At 41.1% G+C, this 17,398-nt stretch overlaps 1 protein-coding gene across 1 annotated transcript in view; it reads right to left on the reverse strand.

Annotated features, from left to right (window-relative positions):
• LOC121603644 (protein slit) overlaps positions 1–17,398 on the reverse strand; it is a 100,788-nt gene that overhangs the window by 10,488 nt on the left and 72,902 nt on the right. The window contains 5 exon segments of the mRNA XM_041932689.1: positions 698–933; positions 1,061–1,204; positions 1,965–2,036; positions 3,709–3,780; positions 6,398–6,469. Coding sequence (XP_041788623.1) covers positions 698–933; positions 1,061–1,204; positions 1,965–2,036; positions 3,709–3,780; positions 6,398–6,469 — 596 coding nt within the window.

Below are 17,398 nucleotides of genomic sequence, written 5' to 3' on the forward strand. Positions count from 1 at the left end.
AAAATGTAATTATTCGCTGGAAGCTTTAATACAGACGTGAGTTAATTTTCAGAGGTTTGGAGGACTTTTTGCATTAATAAGTAAATGAGGTATGAAACGTGCCGTATGACAATATTAAGAAAATTAAAATGAAAGTAGTATAAGATTATTCTAAATCCTAACATAAAACTGTAAATCACATTCGTTGTTTTTACTTCATAAACGCCTCAAAGTAAACAAAGTCCTTGCGATTTTTTTATTTGAGAAAATTGTGGACCACTCTCCAATGTCGGTCGACCAATCGGACGACAAATTAGTTTGAGGTTGATTGAATGAACATAATTGGAGCAATGCAGTGTTCCGACGGACATAGTAGTTACTGTACTGTCATCGTTGGGTGCCAATGGTCCTTTCTGTTGTGTCGAAGGCCGCTCCCAAACAATGTCCCAGTCTGGATGAATCTCACTGTAGGGAACATCCGAGACAAGCCCTACTTTGTACCGTACTGACGAAGGGGAAAAAACCAAACACATTGCGTGTTTTCCATGTTGAAGTATACACTAGACAGCCATAAAAGTCCATCCCATGGTGCACTCACGGCTCAGAACAAACAACAATTATGTGGCACTCCAGACTGAACTGAATTCCAGCGTCGCCTGCGTCGTTCAACACACCTGGATTAGGACTGACCGTTCGCGTTGGCCGTCCACACACTTACCGGAACATTTGAAGTCCTGCTCGTGCAGATCCGCCACATTCTGGCCCTTGAGCTGACCGGGCGAATGGCACCGAGTGTACGGTGCCAGACGTGATGCATTCTTCAGATACCGTGCCAACCAGGAAAGATGACAATCGCACGCAAACGGGTTCTCCGAAAGGCGCAGCGCTCGCAGGCGTGGCATTCCGGCAAACATGTCGCGCGGAAGCGTGGTGATGTTATTGTTATTCAGCGTCCTGCAGGCCAGCAATGAAATGAAATGAAAACGAAAGGTAAAAGAAAGGAACCACCGCGTTGGTGTTGGTGTGCTCGGAAGTAATTTCATTTGAACAGCCACTGGTGAACTGCTGGCGTTGTACTTACAGTATCTCCAGCTCTGTTAGTCCTTTCACGGCACCTTCATCCAGGCAGGTGATTTGATTGTTGTCCAGCTGAAGACTGCGCAGCGCCGGTGCTCCCTTGAATGCACGTTTCGGTACGGCAGTGAGTGCATTGTGTGACAGATCCCTGTAAATGTGAATGTTTGCGTGAATTCATGATTTAGTGGCTGTTATCATCCAGCTACTGTGGCGTAATCGTAAGTGTGTTACGAGCTGAATTCGAGAGACACTAAATGCTATTCTAGGCTTTATATATTGTGGATGCATGTATTGTGTTTTGTTCCGATTGAATGTTACTGTTCGCATCATATAGAACGGCAAAACGACACATGAGCAACATCAATCATGCTATCAATCGTCGATTAGATCCATTAACATAAATTAGAAAAAATATCACAAAAGTGTGCAAACGTAAGATAAATGTTAACAAATGACAATTATCAATGAAAAATGTCATCGTTTTTGGTGTCGTAAATCATGCAAAATTAATCTTCTGAGACTGTTAAACAGAGAGTGGGAGCCAAATATGCAAAACAGAAGATGCTCCAAAAACATAAAAGCCAAAAACTAATTTGTATTGCATGCATACGAAAGACTGAAAAGCGTTTGTCCATTAACAAAGTACAAAAAACACTCAAATCAAATGTATTGGTAAAAAAAAAACAAAACATAAAACAACAAGGGGAAAGCCAAATCTTGTTGCTAATTAGAATCGATCTGCTTTGAAAATGTCTAAGCAGCTTTCGGTCTAATGACTTTGAGTTGCTAAACAAAAGGAAACAAATGACCATACATTTGCTAAAAAGATAAATACAAAACACACAAACAAGAAAGGGAAACAAAAACATACATCGAACAGAAATAAATCACTACAAACTACTACTTACAATCGTAATAAATTAGCGGCACTGGATAAAAAATTATCTGGTATAGATTTTAAGCGATTGCTATTAAGTCGCCTGAAAAAAGGAAAGAAACGGAACATAAAATCATAATAATTATAAGAGTGATGAAAATAAGACAAAAGTAAGCAAATCTCGTGACAAGAAGGACGAAAGAGAAACGATTGAAACAAGCGAGTGAGCGTAGCTTGTGTAGTGATGGTCGTTAAACCAGTCGCTGTGTCGTCGAAACTTAATTAAAGATATGTCACAGTCAATAGAGTCCACCCACTGTTGATTATTGCTGACGCCAGTTCCCTGCCCCGTCCCTTTTTCGGGCGTCAGCTTGCCCTCGCCGGAAGCAAAGTGATGGAGAGGAATATGAATTTGCTTTGCTAAGCGATATTGATGTTTCCTGCTAGCTTCGGAACGCAAGGAAGGCGTGATCAAATACGTCAAGATGATCGTAAGATGAACGATAAAAACGAGGTTTCAGATAATTAAAGGAAATCGATTTCCAATCGCATTGGGGCAAGCGATTGTGAGTTACAATTCTTCATTTTTTCTTTTGAGTTTCTTTTATTTAATGTGTGTGGTCAACAAGAGAGTCGTGGGTTGTTGTCAGGTGACCACCAGCGGCGAGTCATAATATTTACCACAATCATAGGTCGTCTATATCATATGTATCGTAATGAAAATATAATAATAACGGTATATAGCATGTATTCTCTTGATTTTGTTATTCTATTTTTGAACTTACTATAGCTTTCATTGGAGATTTTCTTTTCTGTACTGGTTTTGAAATTGATGTGATTCTTTCTAAAAACTGTTTCGTGGGCTGTGAAGTGTGAGGTATACTATCTAAATTAATTTGTATTTTCCCCTAATTTGTATTTTGCAGATATCGTGGCACAAACACAATCAATTATCGTCATTGCTTATCAAATATCGTAAATTGTAAGCTCCAATGATACCTGTCTCATGAATCGATTGTCTACGTTTCGGATTCATCGATAAAGGCCATCACATCAACGATAGGAACCACGCTCTATCCAATAAAAATATTGCAAATTGGCCGTTACCTCGCGGGGTGGATCTAATAATTCAAGTTATTTTATTATGCCCGTGGCACCTTTCGACGTAAAATAGTTGTAAATAAAGCCTACTCAACAGCAGCAAAGTGAGCATAAATTAATAATAAACGGTCTGCAACTCTGGTGTTCAGATCGAACCAGACAGGAGTAAAAACTCACAAAAAAACGACAACGATTTGATGGTGTTGCAGCTGAGTGTAATATTGGAATAGGAAGAAACCATGTGTTTCTAATTTGAGACAACGTTGCAGCCGCAAGCAAACAACATTATGTGATATGTATCAAATAAATAACAACCTCTGTCAAAATATCTCCATTCACACAGGATAGAATTTGCACAAAACCACCGAATTGTGAAAACCTACGCATAAAGTTGACTGATTGACTGCGACAGGTAATATTCAACACGGCGGACAGGTGATTTGACAGGTCTTGTGTTGGTTAATATGAATTGAATCCGTCGATTGGTATTTGGAGTGTCGGTACAGCAAAGAGCTGTAGCAGTGCCTGTCAGGCCGGATTTAGCGACCGATGGACCAGGTGGTTGGTTTGTGTAGGTGCACGAAGGATTGTATTGGGTAAAGAATGCGTGTGATCGAAGAGAGGACGGGTTGGAATAGATAACAAGGCTAGGAAGAAATAAAATCATAACTTACAATCTCTCCAGCGAGATCAGATCGTGCAAGGCATCCTTCTCGATGGTGTAGATGTGGTTGTCTGTCAGTTGCCTGTGAATTTATAACGCATTGAATTAAAGATTTGACGCAAAATAACATACATTTCGTTAAAACACGTGATTGCTGAGATTATATTGAACATGTTTAATGAATATTGATTAATGCTACTGCCATCTGTAAAATGGTAAAATTCTTCATTCCGGAAGGCAAATGAAGTTGTTTGAACGTAAGCGACAGCCGCCTCGCACACCGATTGAGTTATTGCACGCGGGAAACTTAAAAGAATCCGCTTAATTTTAAATATTAATTTGATTATAGCATTAGCATATGTTTTTGGTGACTAGTGGATGTTTTTGGTGACTGGTGGATTGAAAACAAAGCTACGTAAGAGAATACTTGTAGGCCCTTGATAGATATTCTACTTCTCTATGTAAATACTATAGCTTTTTCATAGCATGTCCTCAGTTCAAGGATTTTGTACTTAAATTAATATTGCTTTGCAATTCGTTCGATCAGAGTTGTCATAATTGAAATTTCAACACCATACGAAATCATTTCAAACCCTTAATTAAAACTCGATCAGGATGCAGAAACGTTGGTTTATTTAACAGTAAAGAAACCCCTTTGTCGTAAAGTGTAAAAACGGAATGGCGAAAGTGACGACTAATTAAAAACGTCATTCGGTTCCAAAAATACCTCCATAACCACCGTCGTACGGTTTCATGGAAGCACTTGGTAGCGATATTGTATTTGAATTATAAATTAATTGAAATCGAATCCATTCCCTGCCAGCCATGCAATAAGTATGGCGCGACGATTGAACGTGTGATACGAACGTCACCGGAAACAAGTTATCTTTTAAGCGATCGTGTCAATTTGGATACCATTTCTTCTTATTTGCCTTATTTTGTGTCAGTGTGAAAGGTAGCGTACCACCATTTCCGGTGACAAAATAACAGCGTCGCCATCGATGTAACACTAAACCTCACTAATGGGTTGAGGTCGGACGGTCATAAAATTATTCCAAATTCGGTAAAATAAAAGAAGCACGCTTCCTTTCCGATAACTCCATACAGCGTCACGTGCTATCCCATCTGGTGTCCAGTTTTGTGTTTTACCGGGGTGTTTTGGGGTGGATTAATATTTCATCATTTACTCCATGAAAGGTAAGGATGGTCCGAGGACAATTCCAAAACGGGTAAAAATACGTTTTCGGTACGTCCTAAATCCAAGAGAGGTGTTTTTTGGTGATCAGAGTAATTACTTAAAACTTACGAGCCTCACAGTGGGAGGCAGAAACGAGTGAGGGAGATCTATTTCATCTGCTTTGTGTATCCATTTGGGAAGCAATGAAGCACCAGGGCGATGAGAAACAAACTTATGTAAATTAATGATCAGCTAACACAATGCCCATCCGATCAAATTCCCTATGCCCAGTGAAAGTGGGACAGTTGTTTCAACGTTGAAGTGATTTGGCCGATGTCCAACTGGTTCTCTCTTGGGGTAAAACACCTCGACGTGCCCGCTGTGCATTGGACCAGTAAAATACATCACCACCATCGACGCAGATTAAATCGATGAAAGTTAGGGAAAATGATTGGGAATCGATTAAAATGATAAATAAATGGGCAACGGATTCGAACCTTTGGGGCTGCGTGTGGTGAAAAAATACATTTTTATGGCGACACTAAACAGTGTCACTTCGGCACGTCTGGACCGCAGAGTCATTTGCGTTTTTATGGATTCATCCGTCGCCAGAGCGCCATGTTATGCTGCATGGTATCTATTGATTAGCAAACGCCGCTAATGATCTCAACACTATCGCTGCGATCGGAATGAATGCATATTTCATTCCCGGATGTATTGGAAGCTCTCACAAAACGATTTTGATTATATTTTGATGTTAATTTCTTAGTTACATCATTATAATTTTTCGTTGTTAAAGTCACAAGTCAACTACTGGCCCAATATGCTGACGATTTTAACACTGTTCATTGCGTCGTTCAACACTACAAGTAAACGTTGGTACAGGAGGAAATCTCGAACCAATATGGGTGGCAACATTCCGACGGGCAAGTTTAACTACACACGGGGTAACTTCATTTCCGTCCCGCTTCCACCGGATGCCTATCGTTGATCGTAAACGTCAGACAGCTTCAGGGCTGGGGTAATTTTGGAAAGCACTTCGCGTAACACTATTAAAACCATCCAACCAGCGGAAGTTGCAACCGAAGCGGTGAAGACCATTCTATCGGTGGTTTTCACTTGTCGCTGTGCATGTTCACGGTTGTGGTGTAATTAGTTTAAAAAGAGTCGTTCTCTCGCCATTCCCATACGACGTCCGGAGTTCGGGTCAATAAGGCGGACTCCCGAGCGATGCATACCGGGGCCGTGTTGCTGTGATAGTTCGCACAGTTTTATGGAGGGGAATTTCGGATTTTATTTAATTACTGCGAGACGTTGTGCGAATTACTGCGTACTGCGAGACACTGTGCGCTGAAGGAAGCTGGCAACCAACGTCCTCGTTGTTTTATCGTTTCTGCATCTTAGACGACAACTTTTTACTTCGATGACTGTGTTAATAGTGTGCTAGGTAGTGAATTCAATTGTAAGACTAGCCTAAAATGGGGGAGACACAAGGGCAAAGGCAAAGGAAAACTTTACTTACAGTATTCGCAGCTTCGCCAATCCTTGGAAGTCCGACTCGTAGATGACACTGATGTTATTGCCCTGCAGATCACTAAAAGAGAAAGAGAGAGTAGGAACGATTGAAGTCAATTAATTTATGAAGAAAGGCAATCGGTAATGGTTATGCTTTGATCTATCGACGATGGGAAGGTATGGGATGATTGAATAAGCAGAAATAACTCAATAATATTATTATCAGTCATAGTTATCCTCAAAATAATGATCCATTTATAACTAAGCCTTCTTATACATAGACATGATATAAGATTGATTCTCAAAGCAATAGCCAATTCACAACCTCAAATAACCTACACATACTACAATGTCACAAGTTGGCAAGCATCGACTGATGATAGAGCTTAATTGCTGTTATAGGTTTCCATAGATAGGATATTCACAACTCCTTCTCGTCAATCGCCATGCGATAGCAGCAGAGTGTGTCCGACATACCTTTAAACGACATACCCTTTTGCTTTAACAGTATACTCTCTATACTACTGTGTCAAGACTTAGGCATAGTGTATGTTTCAAGTTTGACTTACTTATGGTACCGGTAGATGAAAAATTATAGGTTTAAGCTTGGTCCTATGTCACAGGTTGCATCGTCACGCATGGATAGTTTGGTCGAACAGAATCCCAATAAATTGAGCTCCGATCCCATCTAAAATCTAACAACCATGTCAACCGTAAGAGTGATAGGGCATGTCGTACAATCAACTACTCGAGCTCTTAACAAGCACCCTGTATGAAAGGTCGTTTAATTACTGTTTCGTTCAATTTGTATCCATCAGCATTCTTATATCACGGCATTACAGCAACAAAATTCACTTCAAGACGCCATTCTTTTTTCGATTTCAGTAAACACAGTTAACCATTTGCCATCCTATCCTCCATAGGAGGAACATCACGACGCATGAATAGAATCGCAATAGCCAAATGTATTGGTTGTAGCCAACAAAAAATCGCAACGGAAACGCTAGTTCACATCGTCGTACATCTTTCGCCAGCTGTTAATATTCATGAAACATTTCACTAGAATTTACGCTTCTTCACACACTCTGAGGATGTGTGCTCTCGGTGTGTTACCTCCCGAGTGGCTGCATGCACGGAGGCACATGTCCGTCTACATCTGGATGCATGTTTACACAACGGATTTACGAGTGTTTGCACTTGAAGATGAGCGAAAGCGAGCAGATGAAAGGGAAATTGATGTGAGATTCGGACGGGACGGGTGAGATTCGCTTGATTCAGATAGCTAGGGGCTGGAAGGTGAGATGTCCCACGGCGATGAATCTTCGTTTAGAATCCCAAAATTCTTCAGCTGCTGAAGCTGCATTGTGTGCAGAGATGCACGGTAGCACTCAGCGAATGCACACGTATTGTATGGCATGAATGGTGATGGAGGTGTGGGTGTATAAAATAAATAAAATGTTGCACTAGGTCGTTCCAGCCAATGCACTGAGGGAATATTTACGAACAACACAAAATATTGCTCAAACTGCATTAGAGTGCTTCTGCTGTTCGTGTGGGATGTGGTATGTACGGTGTAAGTAAAAGCTAGACCCGTCACCAAAATCATACTGCAGCACTGGAAAAGACGGATGTGGACGGATGTAGATGAAGCTGCATCAAAATATTTCCCCAAAATGCAAGCGCTTCCCACACACACAATCAGTGGCAACGTTGCTCGCTTGAAATGTTTGTACCATTTTTACTACGTCCTGTGGTAGTGTGGGATGATATGCACGTTTGACTAGATTCACCCATGTGCTATGTGTCAGTCATGGTGTCATGAGCCCGTTCCACAGATAGTTATCGTGTGAAAGGAGTCACAGAACGCCAACTACGTTTTATAATCCCTGTGGCAGTGCACTGGTGAATGTAAGTGAGAAAAATGGCACCAGGCACATACAAAACTCGTGTGATTGAATTCTCCACACGGCCCTGTTGAAAAGCAGCACAAAAGATGTGGAAGTGTGGACGATGGTCCCCCACCTTATTCCTTGTGTCAGAATCAACTAACGGCCGCTCCCACAACGGGCACTACAAAAAGGATAATGCGAATGTCATGTACGGGGTAATGGGCCACGCACATTATAGGAGAGTAAGCAGATTTTGGTGTAGAATTGAAAATGTTAAAACCGATTGAAGTGCTTCGTTCACAGTTAACCAGCACATTTGGCACCTTTTTTCCTGATGGCGTTAATGATGAGGCTTCGCGAGTCAAACGATTGCTAACGGGCGGCTTTTTATGTGGATGATCCTTGCTTTTATTTGTACTCTTTGCATTTTTTGTTGAATATGTTAGGTGTTGCTTGATTTTTATTTATTTTTGAAAGGCTGGAGTTCTGTTTCCTGGAGAGCGGCTTAATAGCTTTCGGCAGGATTATGAGCACTCAAGGGGGATGATGGTGAGCAATTAAAGTCTTTTGTGTGTCACGTTAATCCAGATGAACGTTTGAAGACATTTAAAGGCTTAATGAGAGTTGATAATCTGTTGAAAATTGCAACCCCTGTGTTTGTTTTGCTGTTGAAACTCTTGCTTAAAATGTTATCCTAAATTGTATGAAACACTCAGTTCAAAAATAAAACATGAATATTAAATGATTATTTCGTATCGCAAAATTCGCGGCAATTTTTTTCCCATTAACCGAGAGAATATTAAATAAATGGCAAAGCAATAAATTCCCATTGACACTAAGATGCCATGAAGTCTTAAATATTTGTCCATAATTGGTTTCGTGTTTCAAACGTTGATTCTTCCCCTGTTTTGTGTCGAGGCTGTCTCACTTTGTTGGTCATATTTTTGCTTCAAATCCAGTCCAAAATATCCGACACAGCGTGTCGCCATGAAGCAACGACCTGTTGACATGCAAATAAACATGCATTTGCATTTTGTTCCCATCTTATTCTCTCATATACTGACTGAATATCGATGGAATGCATTTATTTTGCATACATACTTATTGTCCGATTGCGAAAGGTGTGGTGGTTTGCATGTTTGATTCATATGAGATAGCAAAAGCAGGACAATGATCATCTAATCCACTCTGTCTACACATCACTTTATCGACCGCCCGGTTTGAGGAACGCATACCGAAGGCTACAAAATAACAATGAAGTTGGGTTTGAATTGGTTCATAAATTAACTGAGAATGGAATTTGATGAGCTGATAACGCGCTCCACCGACACTTTGCGGTGCTCGTGCATGCATTTACGTGTCCCCGTGTTATGGCGGACTTGGGATAGCCAAGCGCAGTGGAGCATCAGTGCTCAGTGCTAACCACCAGCACATGATGTTGTTCGATGCTAATGTCATGTTAATAAATGGGGTTTCGGTGAAATGGGGCCACCCGGTGTTGGTTAGCGTGTCGCATATCGCTGCAAATATGTATGCATGTGGCAACAAAACACTGCACTGTATGTGCCGGGAAGCGCCCATAAGAGGCCTCTTGTGGTTTATCGTCCCTTCATCATCATCGTTGATACTGGGCGAATGACATTTTCCGAGCTATCGATCCCGTCAACGTGCAAGCATGCTAACAACATCCTGATTAGAATTTATAATCACCAACGCTTCATCTACACTTAGACGTTTCCAACTTAAGGGATACTGTGTCCAGTGCCCTTTTGAATATTTTGAGCTAATTTAACCGACAGAAGTTCAAGCTTGGATGTCGGTAAAGGTGAGTTTGGATGGGTGTATTGTCTTATTGACTGGAATTTGATAAGGGTTTGTCAGGGATCAAAACAAACTTGTTTTAATTAAATTTCTTGCTATAGGTATCGGAAAAGTGTCAGCTCATTCAGGATTTAGTTTGAGATGTGAAATATTTTAATAACTGGAATACTGGAAAGTATGCCATTTTGACTCCACGGTATTTAATAACAAAGCTCAAATATTAAAATTGAAGTAGGAATTACAATCCAGAAGTACATTGGATGATAAACAAAACTTTAAACGAGCTCAGGTCAACTTCTCAAAAGACTCTTGATATAAGTCTTCACTGCTCCTCTTTACCAAAAATATATCTTAACGACGACGATTGGATTGGGCTATCTTCCAAAGAAACATTCCACCAAAATGGTCTAGGGTCCACCCCGAGCACGCCAAGACAGATTTGTGAGATTTCATGAACTAGAATTCCTCTTCCCTATTTGCTGCATGTATCCAGCAGAACACAGCACTAACAGAACATTCATTTCTGCTCTCAAGTGGAAGCGAGTGTGAATGAAAGCCAATCCGAAAGCTGCTACTAACGACGTTCATATGTGCTTGGGAATACAGGAGCAGCCGCAATTTATACAGTATCTCCATGGGTTTGGTTTCTAGCAAAATCACACTGAAACACGATGACGCTGGGTGTAGATGAGCATGTAATTATGTATGTTTACAGATATCATAAGACATGTGCACATCCAAATGGTAGGTGTGGATTCCGCCAGGGAACTGCCAATTTGTGGTGCCAGCAATCATGTTAACCGGAGCTGGTTGATGGTAGCGGAAGGGCGATAATGCAGAGCATAGGTCAAAAAAGCAGGAAACCGATGTTATGGATAAGAAGTTGGTATCCGCGTGGTACGGAATTCCTTCCTCAGCATCATTGCTATGTGACCAATTTGGTAATTTAGCCGACGATGGAGAATATTTGGAGCGTTTAATTAAACCACAAACCTACGCTGGATTGATAATGGTCGCAATGGGATGACTTGTACGTGATGACGAAGTTATGTCAGTCGATGAATTCTTGATTAACGGTTTTTATGCGATATGCATTGTTTCGAAAAGACGAGATTTGTATTGGATTGGAGCGTCAACGATTTTTGAAATTAAATTTTTTAATTAAATCATTAAATGGGCACTGACTAGCTTCTCAAATTAAAAAGTTTATTCTTCAACCTTTGTTTAAGTAAAACCCAAACGACATGATAAATATAAAAAATAATATCCTCAGCTACAAACTCATTTTGATCCTTAATACTTTTCTTAGAGCCTCTTGACAAGTCAGCAATCACGAGCAGACTTTGCGTCGACGCGATGTGAAATGTGATAATTACTCCTATTTGCCTGGTTAATTAAGATAATTCCAATCTTGTTAAGACTCACGACATCAACGGAGAGTAAAAAAATGAGCGGTAATGTTGTTTGTATAAAGGGTCTCCGCGGTTTTCTCCACTCAATCTCACTGGCGAGTATTACTTGATCATACGAATAGAGTTGTGCTTCGCTACAAAAATAGAATTTACTTCGAGTTAAGCAGTTAATTCTTCCCAACAACAGACACATGACGAATGCATATTATTTTAGGTTCACGTTGCATTTGCCTTTCAACGCTGAAATCGGTACTGCTTTGACCGTGCCATGTATTTTTTATGACTAGTGTTTAAGGGAAAAAGCTAGAAAAAGGGGTTCTTTTCCAAAGCAATGCGTCAAATCACAGACGTAGCGGTATGGTTGAATCTATATACAACCTGTCACAGTTCCTAAAGACTGGTAATTATTTCGTTCTACAGTCACTGCGCTATCAGAGTTATGTCGACAGATGTGTTAAAACGGACCACAAACACGTTCGGCAATGCAACATAGCAAGGGTTGTGTGAGTCAGCGTTCCAGCGGTTTGGCTGAAAAAGACATCTCTTTAAACTTCAATTTTAGCTTCTTGTTAGCGAGAAGCATCCACGAATGGAATTTGGGGCTTGAAAGAGCACAATAAGCATTCAAAAGAAACTGGAAAAACCTGATCAACGGATTTACGGAAGCTTAACAAAACTGACAGATTTGACAAATTTAGACACGCTGGTGCCTCAGGCTGACAGAACGCAACCTGCGTTGAGTGCATTGTTCGTTCGACAACTGACTAGACTATGTTACGGCAAGACTACAGCTGATCCGATCCGACTCGCAGTATCTGATTTATCATCGACCAGATCGTTGATAGAGTCGTGAGTTTTTGATTGAGCATGCCGGATTGTGAAATGTAGATTAGAAAGCGCTGTGTTGTTTGATGATTGATCGAAAAACCTACACCTTTAGGGAGCCTATTAAGTCGTCTACGTAGATTATTTAATCGATTCAACATAACCCAAAAAACATTCGGGTAATGTGGTCTCTTTTTGACCCAATAAACCATCTTAAGCGTTCAGATTGTTGATCTGTGCAAATGCTTATTGTGACAGTAAAACGTTTATGTGGTCCGATTGAGTAATCGTGGGGCTTTAAGACCACATTTCAAAATGTTTATGACAATCTTGAAACCAACGCAAGCGACTGCCGTCTTTCTGGAATTATCATAATGGCTAATGGAGCGTTTGGCCGTAAATTTAGCTTCGACCGTTCAGCAAATTTTAGGGGAACTTAGAATGAGGTGTGGGAAGCTGTTAAATCCGGCACAGCAGATAAACAGCTGTAAAGATAATCTTGATCCAACGCGTTGCTGCTTGTGCCGGACTGACCGAGCGGTTATGAAAATGTGGCAATGATATAAATTATTTGCGCACGAGTCCAAGAACTAACACTTCAAACGTGGCAAAGTCACTGAATGTCTAAATGTTGGATGTTGGGTACATTAACACGCCATAGCTAATCGACCCTTACCAGCACCGCCTTTCCCGGGACCAAAACAACGAACTTTTGATAAGCACTCACAAAAACACACATTTTATTACATCTCCTCTTTTCCTGGTGCCTTGCCGGCGGGTTAAAAGGACGCACTCAAACGTATCGACCATCGCGGTAGCATCCTGATAGCTCGTTCGTGGAAGCTCTCTTCTTCAGCTGACGCCAACGGCAAACACCCGCATAGAGTAAGGTGTGTGAGTGGGCTTGGCATACGGTCGTAAAAAGCGACTGAACGAGTAAATTTCAAGCCAAATTGATTTTCAACTTTAAGCAAAGAGGTTAAATACTTAATCTGATTTATGCTCCCAGATAAAATCTTCCAGCTTTTGCGTGCTGCAATGGTGAGGCACGTTGCGCTACCGTGACCGGGTAGCACAATTTGTCGAATCGTACCAGAAGCGTGGTGCATTTTGGCTGGTGAGTTTTTGGGTTCTACCTTTGTTGACCATTCACCGTCTGTTTTTCTCTTTACGTGCCACTCGCTTACCGCAATAAACCCATTGCAGAAGTTAGAGGCAAACGATTGCACTTTAGCGGTTACAAAATGATCCAGTTTTACTGGCGCCTTTACGCTGCTCACATAGAGATGAAATAAGAGTTAACGTTTATGCTTACCTGAAAGTAAAAAAAGAGGAAAAAGGACACGGTTAATTGACTGATTAATTATTACCAGGTGGATAAGAGTGTGAAAAGGGACCAGATAAAACCATCCGAAGGGGTTCAAATGATCGAATTCAAGAGGATTTGAAGGTGCTTCGTGCTAATTAAGATGCTTTACGAACATTTTAGCCATCGGACTCAGCGCGTTATCTAGGGTGTCGTACGAAGGTAAGACAAGATTGCTTGTAAAAGAAGAAGCTTTTCGTTTATTCAACACCTTCAAAGACAAATATGTTCCGTATACAAGAACAACTTTAACACACTGAACCTTAAACAAGGTACATTTACAAAAAGAACTATTCCTTGTATGACTCATGACATCATCTCTACTTCTCAAATCCCATTGACCTTAGACAGTCCTACCATAAATCTTTCACATTTCACTGCATCGACCGTCAAGGCAACACGGCAACAGATTATTTCTCCGTCTTCGGCTTTCCCTTTTCTAGGAATACAGATTTATCGAGCCATGTCTGTTCAGATCGACGGATCTTGGTTTGAGGAAGAAGGAAGGTGTTTGCAAGGGCGCATTTATAAACCGATTAAGGCTTTCGATCGGAAGACAATCACAACACGAACCACACAAGACGCATCTATTTCTACTCAACTCCACTGCAAACAGAGATTTACCATTTTTATTCATCTCATCCAATGTCCTGTGTATGCTATGGGGATGTGTTCGAGATCTTCTTATGGCCAGAAAACCATTTAAGCAGATCAAATTTTTGCTCAGGCACAAACCAATACCTGTTTTAGTGCTTTGGTTTTGTGGATGGGTTATAACATCGAAAATTGTAAATCAATTTTGGGTTCAACGTCGGTGTACAAGAACATTGGAGTTTTAGGAGTCCAAACACGAAATCGTTGAGTGTCATTTCGTGGGAGAGGTTGTTGACTGGGGATATTGGTGAAACCTTTTGGTCATAAATTGTTCAGAAGCGAATTTAATTTGATCAGTACGACATGTCAGCCGCTTTTGCCACAGTCGGCAATGTATCCGTTTGGGTTAACGTGTGGTTTGAACTAACCCGGTGATTAATGGGACCTGGGTCAACGTCACCCAAGTCGCCTCGTCGACACACTCTCAGATGATGCATCGAATATCAATCGACGCGGTCAGAATGCATCGTTTCTCTGAGAGTGTAGCATCCAGACACATAAAAAAGGAATCATATTGGTTTATATTGACACATGGCATGGAGAGCTATCGAAGTTGTCGACGGATTTCGCCGAAGCTCGGTCTAAATATCATCATCCGACGTTAATTGTTGCGACGGTCGTAAATCTCGAGCAACATCCAATAGGCCAGTACGTGCGTGTTTGCTTCATGGACAAGCGTTGGCGTTTGTGGAGATGCTTTTCCACCCCATATGGTCCGAGAAGTGAAGCGTGATTGTAAGAATTATGAATACCTTTGTTTATACAACGGTGCCGTCTTCGCGTAGTATCATAAATTGTATAAAGCGTTTCAAGCTGACCAAACCAAATGTGAACACCACCTCCACACACACATCGGGCGAGTTGGCTCGCAAAAAAAACGAACCGAGGATCGGGGTCGAAACAATACGTCAAATTAATGGTTCCTGACAAGATGATTTGATTATGCAAAATAACAGCAACGCACTGTGGGAGGAAGTTGAAGGGTTCGTGCATGCTGCTGGGAAGGAAAGAACTCTGTCGGTGCTTCATAATTGGAACCATTCTTTACAATAAATTAACTTACGCAGACGGCGGGATCATTAATTTATATAACAGTGCACAGGCAGAGGAAGAAGTAAACAACTGGGAAACGAGTGTTTGACATCCGCAAAAACAAACGACGTAGGTTGAAAGCATGGCTTCCAAAACGGAGAAGATTTGTAATAAATGAACGAAAACCTCCTTCACAAGCACTAACGTAGATAAATTGATGTGCGAGAAACATTTTAATTTGTGCAAAAATTAGCATCTTCTTAGCAGATTGATGAGAGAGATGAGATCTTCTGATTGAATTCTGATTTACAGCGAAGCTGGTTTCATGCAAGTGGTTTGCATGGGTTTCTTCTAGATTTTGCCGCAAATGTAAGCAAAGATTGTATTAAAATTTGTTCATTCATCATGCATTTTTGGCCACTTTTTTCAGAAATATCCGATTACCAGCAGTTCACCCGTAACAAAACAAACAAGTGTGGTACAATGATGCTCTGCTTTTTGCGAAAAATAAAAGCGTTTCTCGCCTTGAGCAGTTAATAAATGGTGCTATCAGCGATAAATCTTCAATTTGTGTATCTTTCAGCTCACCCATCATGTCGTGTCTCGGATTACATGTCTGAGGATGATGGCAAGCAATATTCGTAACGCGTTGCCCATTTGTCTGCTTCTGCTTCAGACATTCTTATAGCATCGGTAGTGGAAGAGAATGGCATGGATGTAAAGCAAAACAAATAATGCTTCGTATAAATTACTCATTAGTTTTCCTGGACATATCATGATCCCCAATGGGAGGAGTATGTAATTTTTCTTTATTCCTTTGATTCCTCTTTGAACGACGCAAAACATGCACTTGATGACCGGGGTTCGTTGAGCAACGGATTCCGGTCCTCTGCTGGGAACGAGATTTCAGGTTCATTTCTCATAATTTGATATTTCAATAAATCTCCCAGAGGAAGGCCAAGCATTTGTTTTCAAGGATGTTCTAGCAACGAGCATGGATATATGCCACCGAACGGTATGCACAAACGCTTTTTTGGCCCTTTTCCAACGATTTTAGTGTGAAACAAGCAACGTGAACAACGAAAGGGATAACAGACGACTATGGCGACGACGAAACCGAGTGAATGCATCTGCCATGTCCGATTTATGATAAAGACGTTAAGGACTTCTCGCTTCGATAGCGTCGCTTTTTTGTGGCGCCTTCCAGCAATACCACCTTCATGGATGAGGGATTGGAGTTGGAGTGTGCAACACCGTCTTACTTTTTCTTGGCAGTACTGGTCAGAATCGAAAAGACATAAAGAAGGAGCTGTAAGAGACGAATAAAAAAGCAGTCACATAAGAGGATGGGCAGGCGAACGTCTCGAGACCGTGGCGAAAGAAGAGCATTGCTCATCCTCCACGAAAGTTGATGAATAATTTAGAGCGGTGCTCATGTTAAGAACCCGAAAACCCAACCACACTGGGAATCAAATCGAAAGGGATGATCATTGTTCCTAGTGCCTAGCTTCAGGATGACTTTATAAAATAAAAATATTTATAATTTATGTGCTTGAAAAATTCACTCGATCTCGTAAAACTATACCACCGCTCGACAGGGGGCGCTCTTCGTGCAAGCCAAGAAAACGGTATCCCTCTTGCGTAAACTCTTCTGCAGCTGCCTTCAATGAGGGCGTGCTGCATACTTTTCCAAGAACCATTAGTGGCAGACATTTTTTGTTGTTTCGTTCGCTTCATTTCGATCTCTTTTCTACAATCAAAATTGGATCATCGCTATTGGGACGAATTTTTAAGAAAACAATCCCTGTCGACGTTTCGGGTTTGCGTTTCCAAACACCAACCAAAAAAAAAAAAACTGATCCAGCGGTTGTGCAATCTCACTGCTGCACACACTCCAACGAATAACAAAGTTCTTTCTCTGCAATGCTGTTTTGGTCGTTATTGTCAATATTTTCTCTCTACTTCCGGGTGGGCATCCCGTGGGGCAAATTCGATTTCGTTTGTGAGCA

This window comes from Anopheles merus, chromosome 2R (assembly GCF_017562075.2).
Source record: "Anopheles merus strain MAF chromosome 2R, AmerM5.1, whole genome shotgun sequence".
Classification (NCBI taxonomy): domain Eukaryota; kingdom Metazoa; phylum Arthropoda; class Insecta; order Diptera; family Culicidae; genus Anopheles; species Anopheles merus.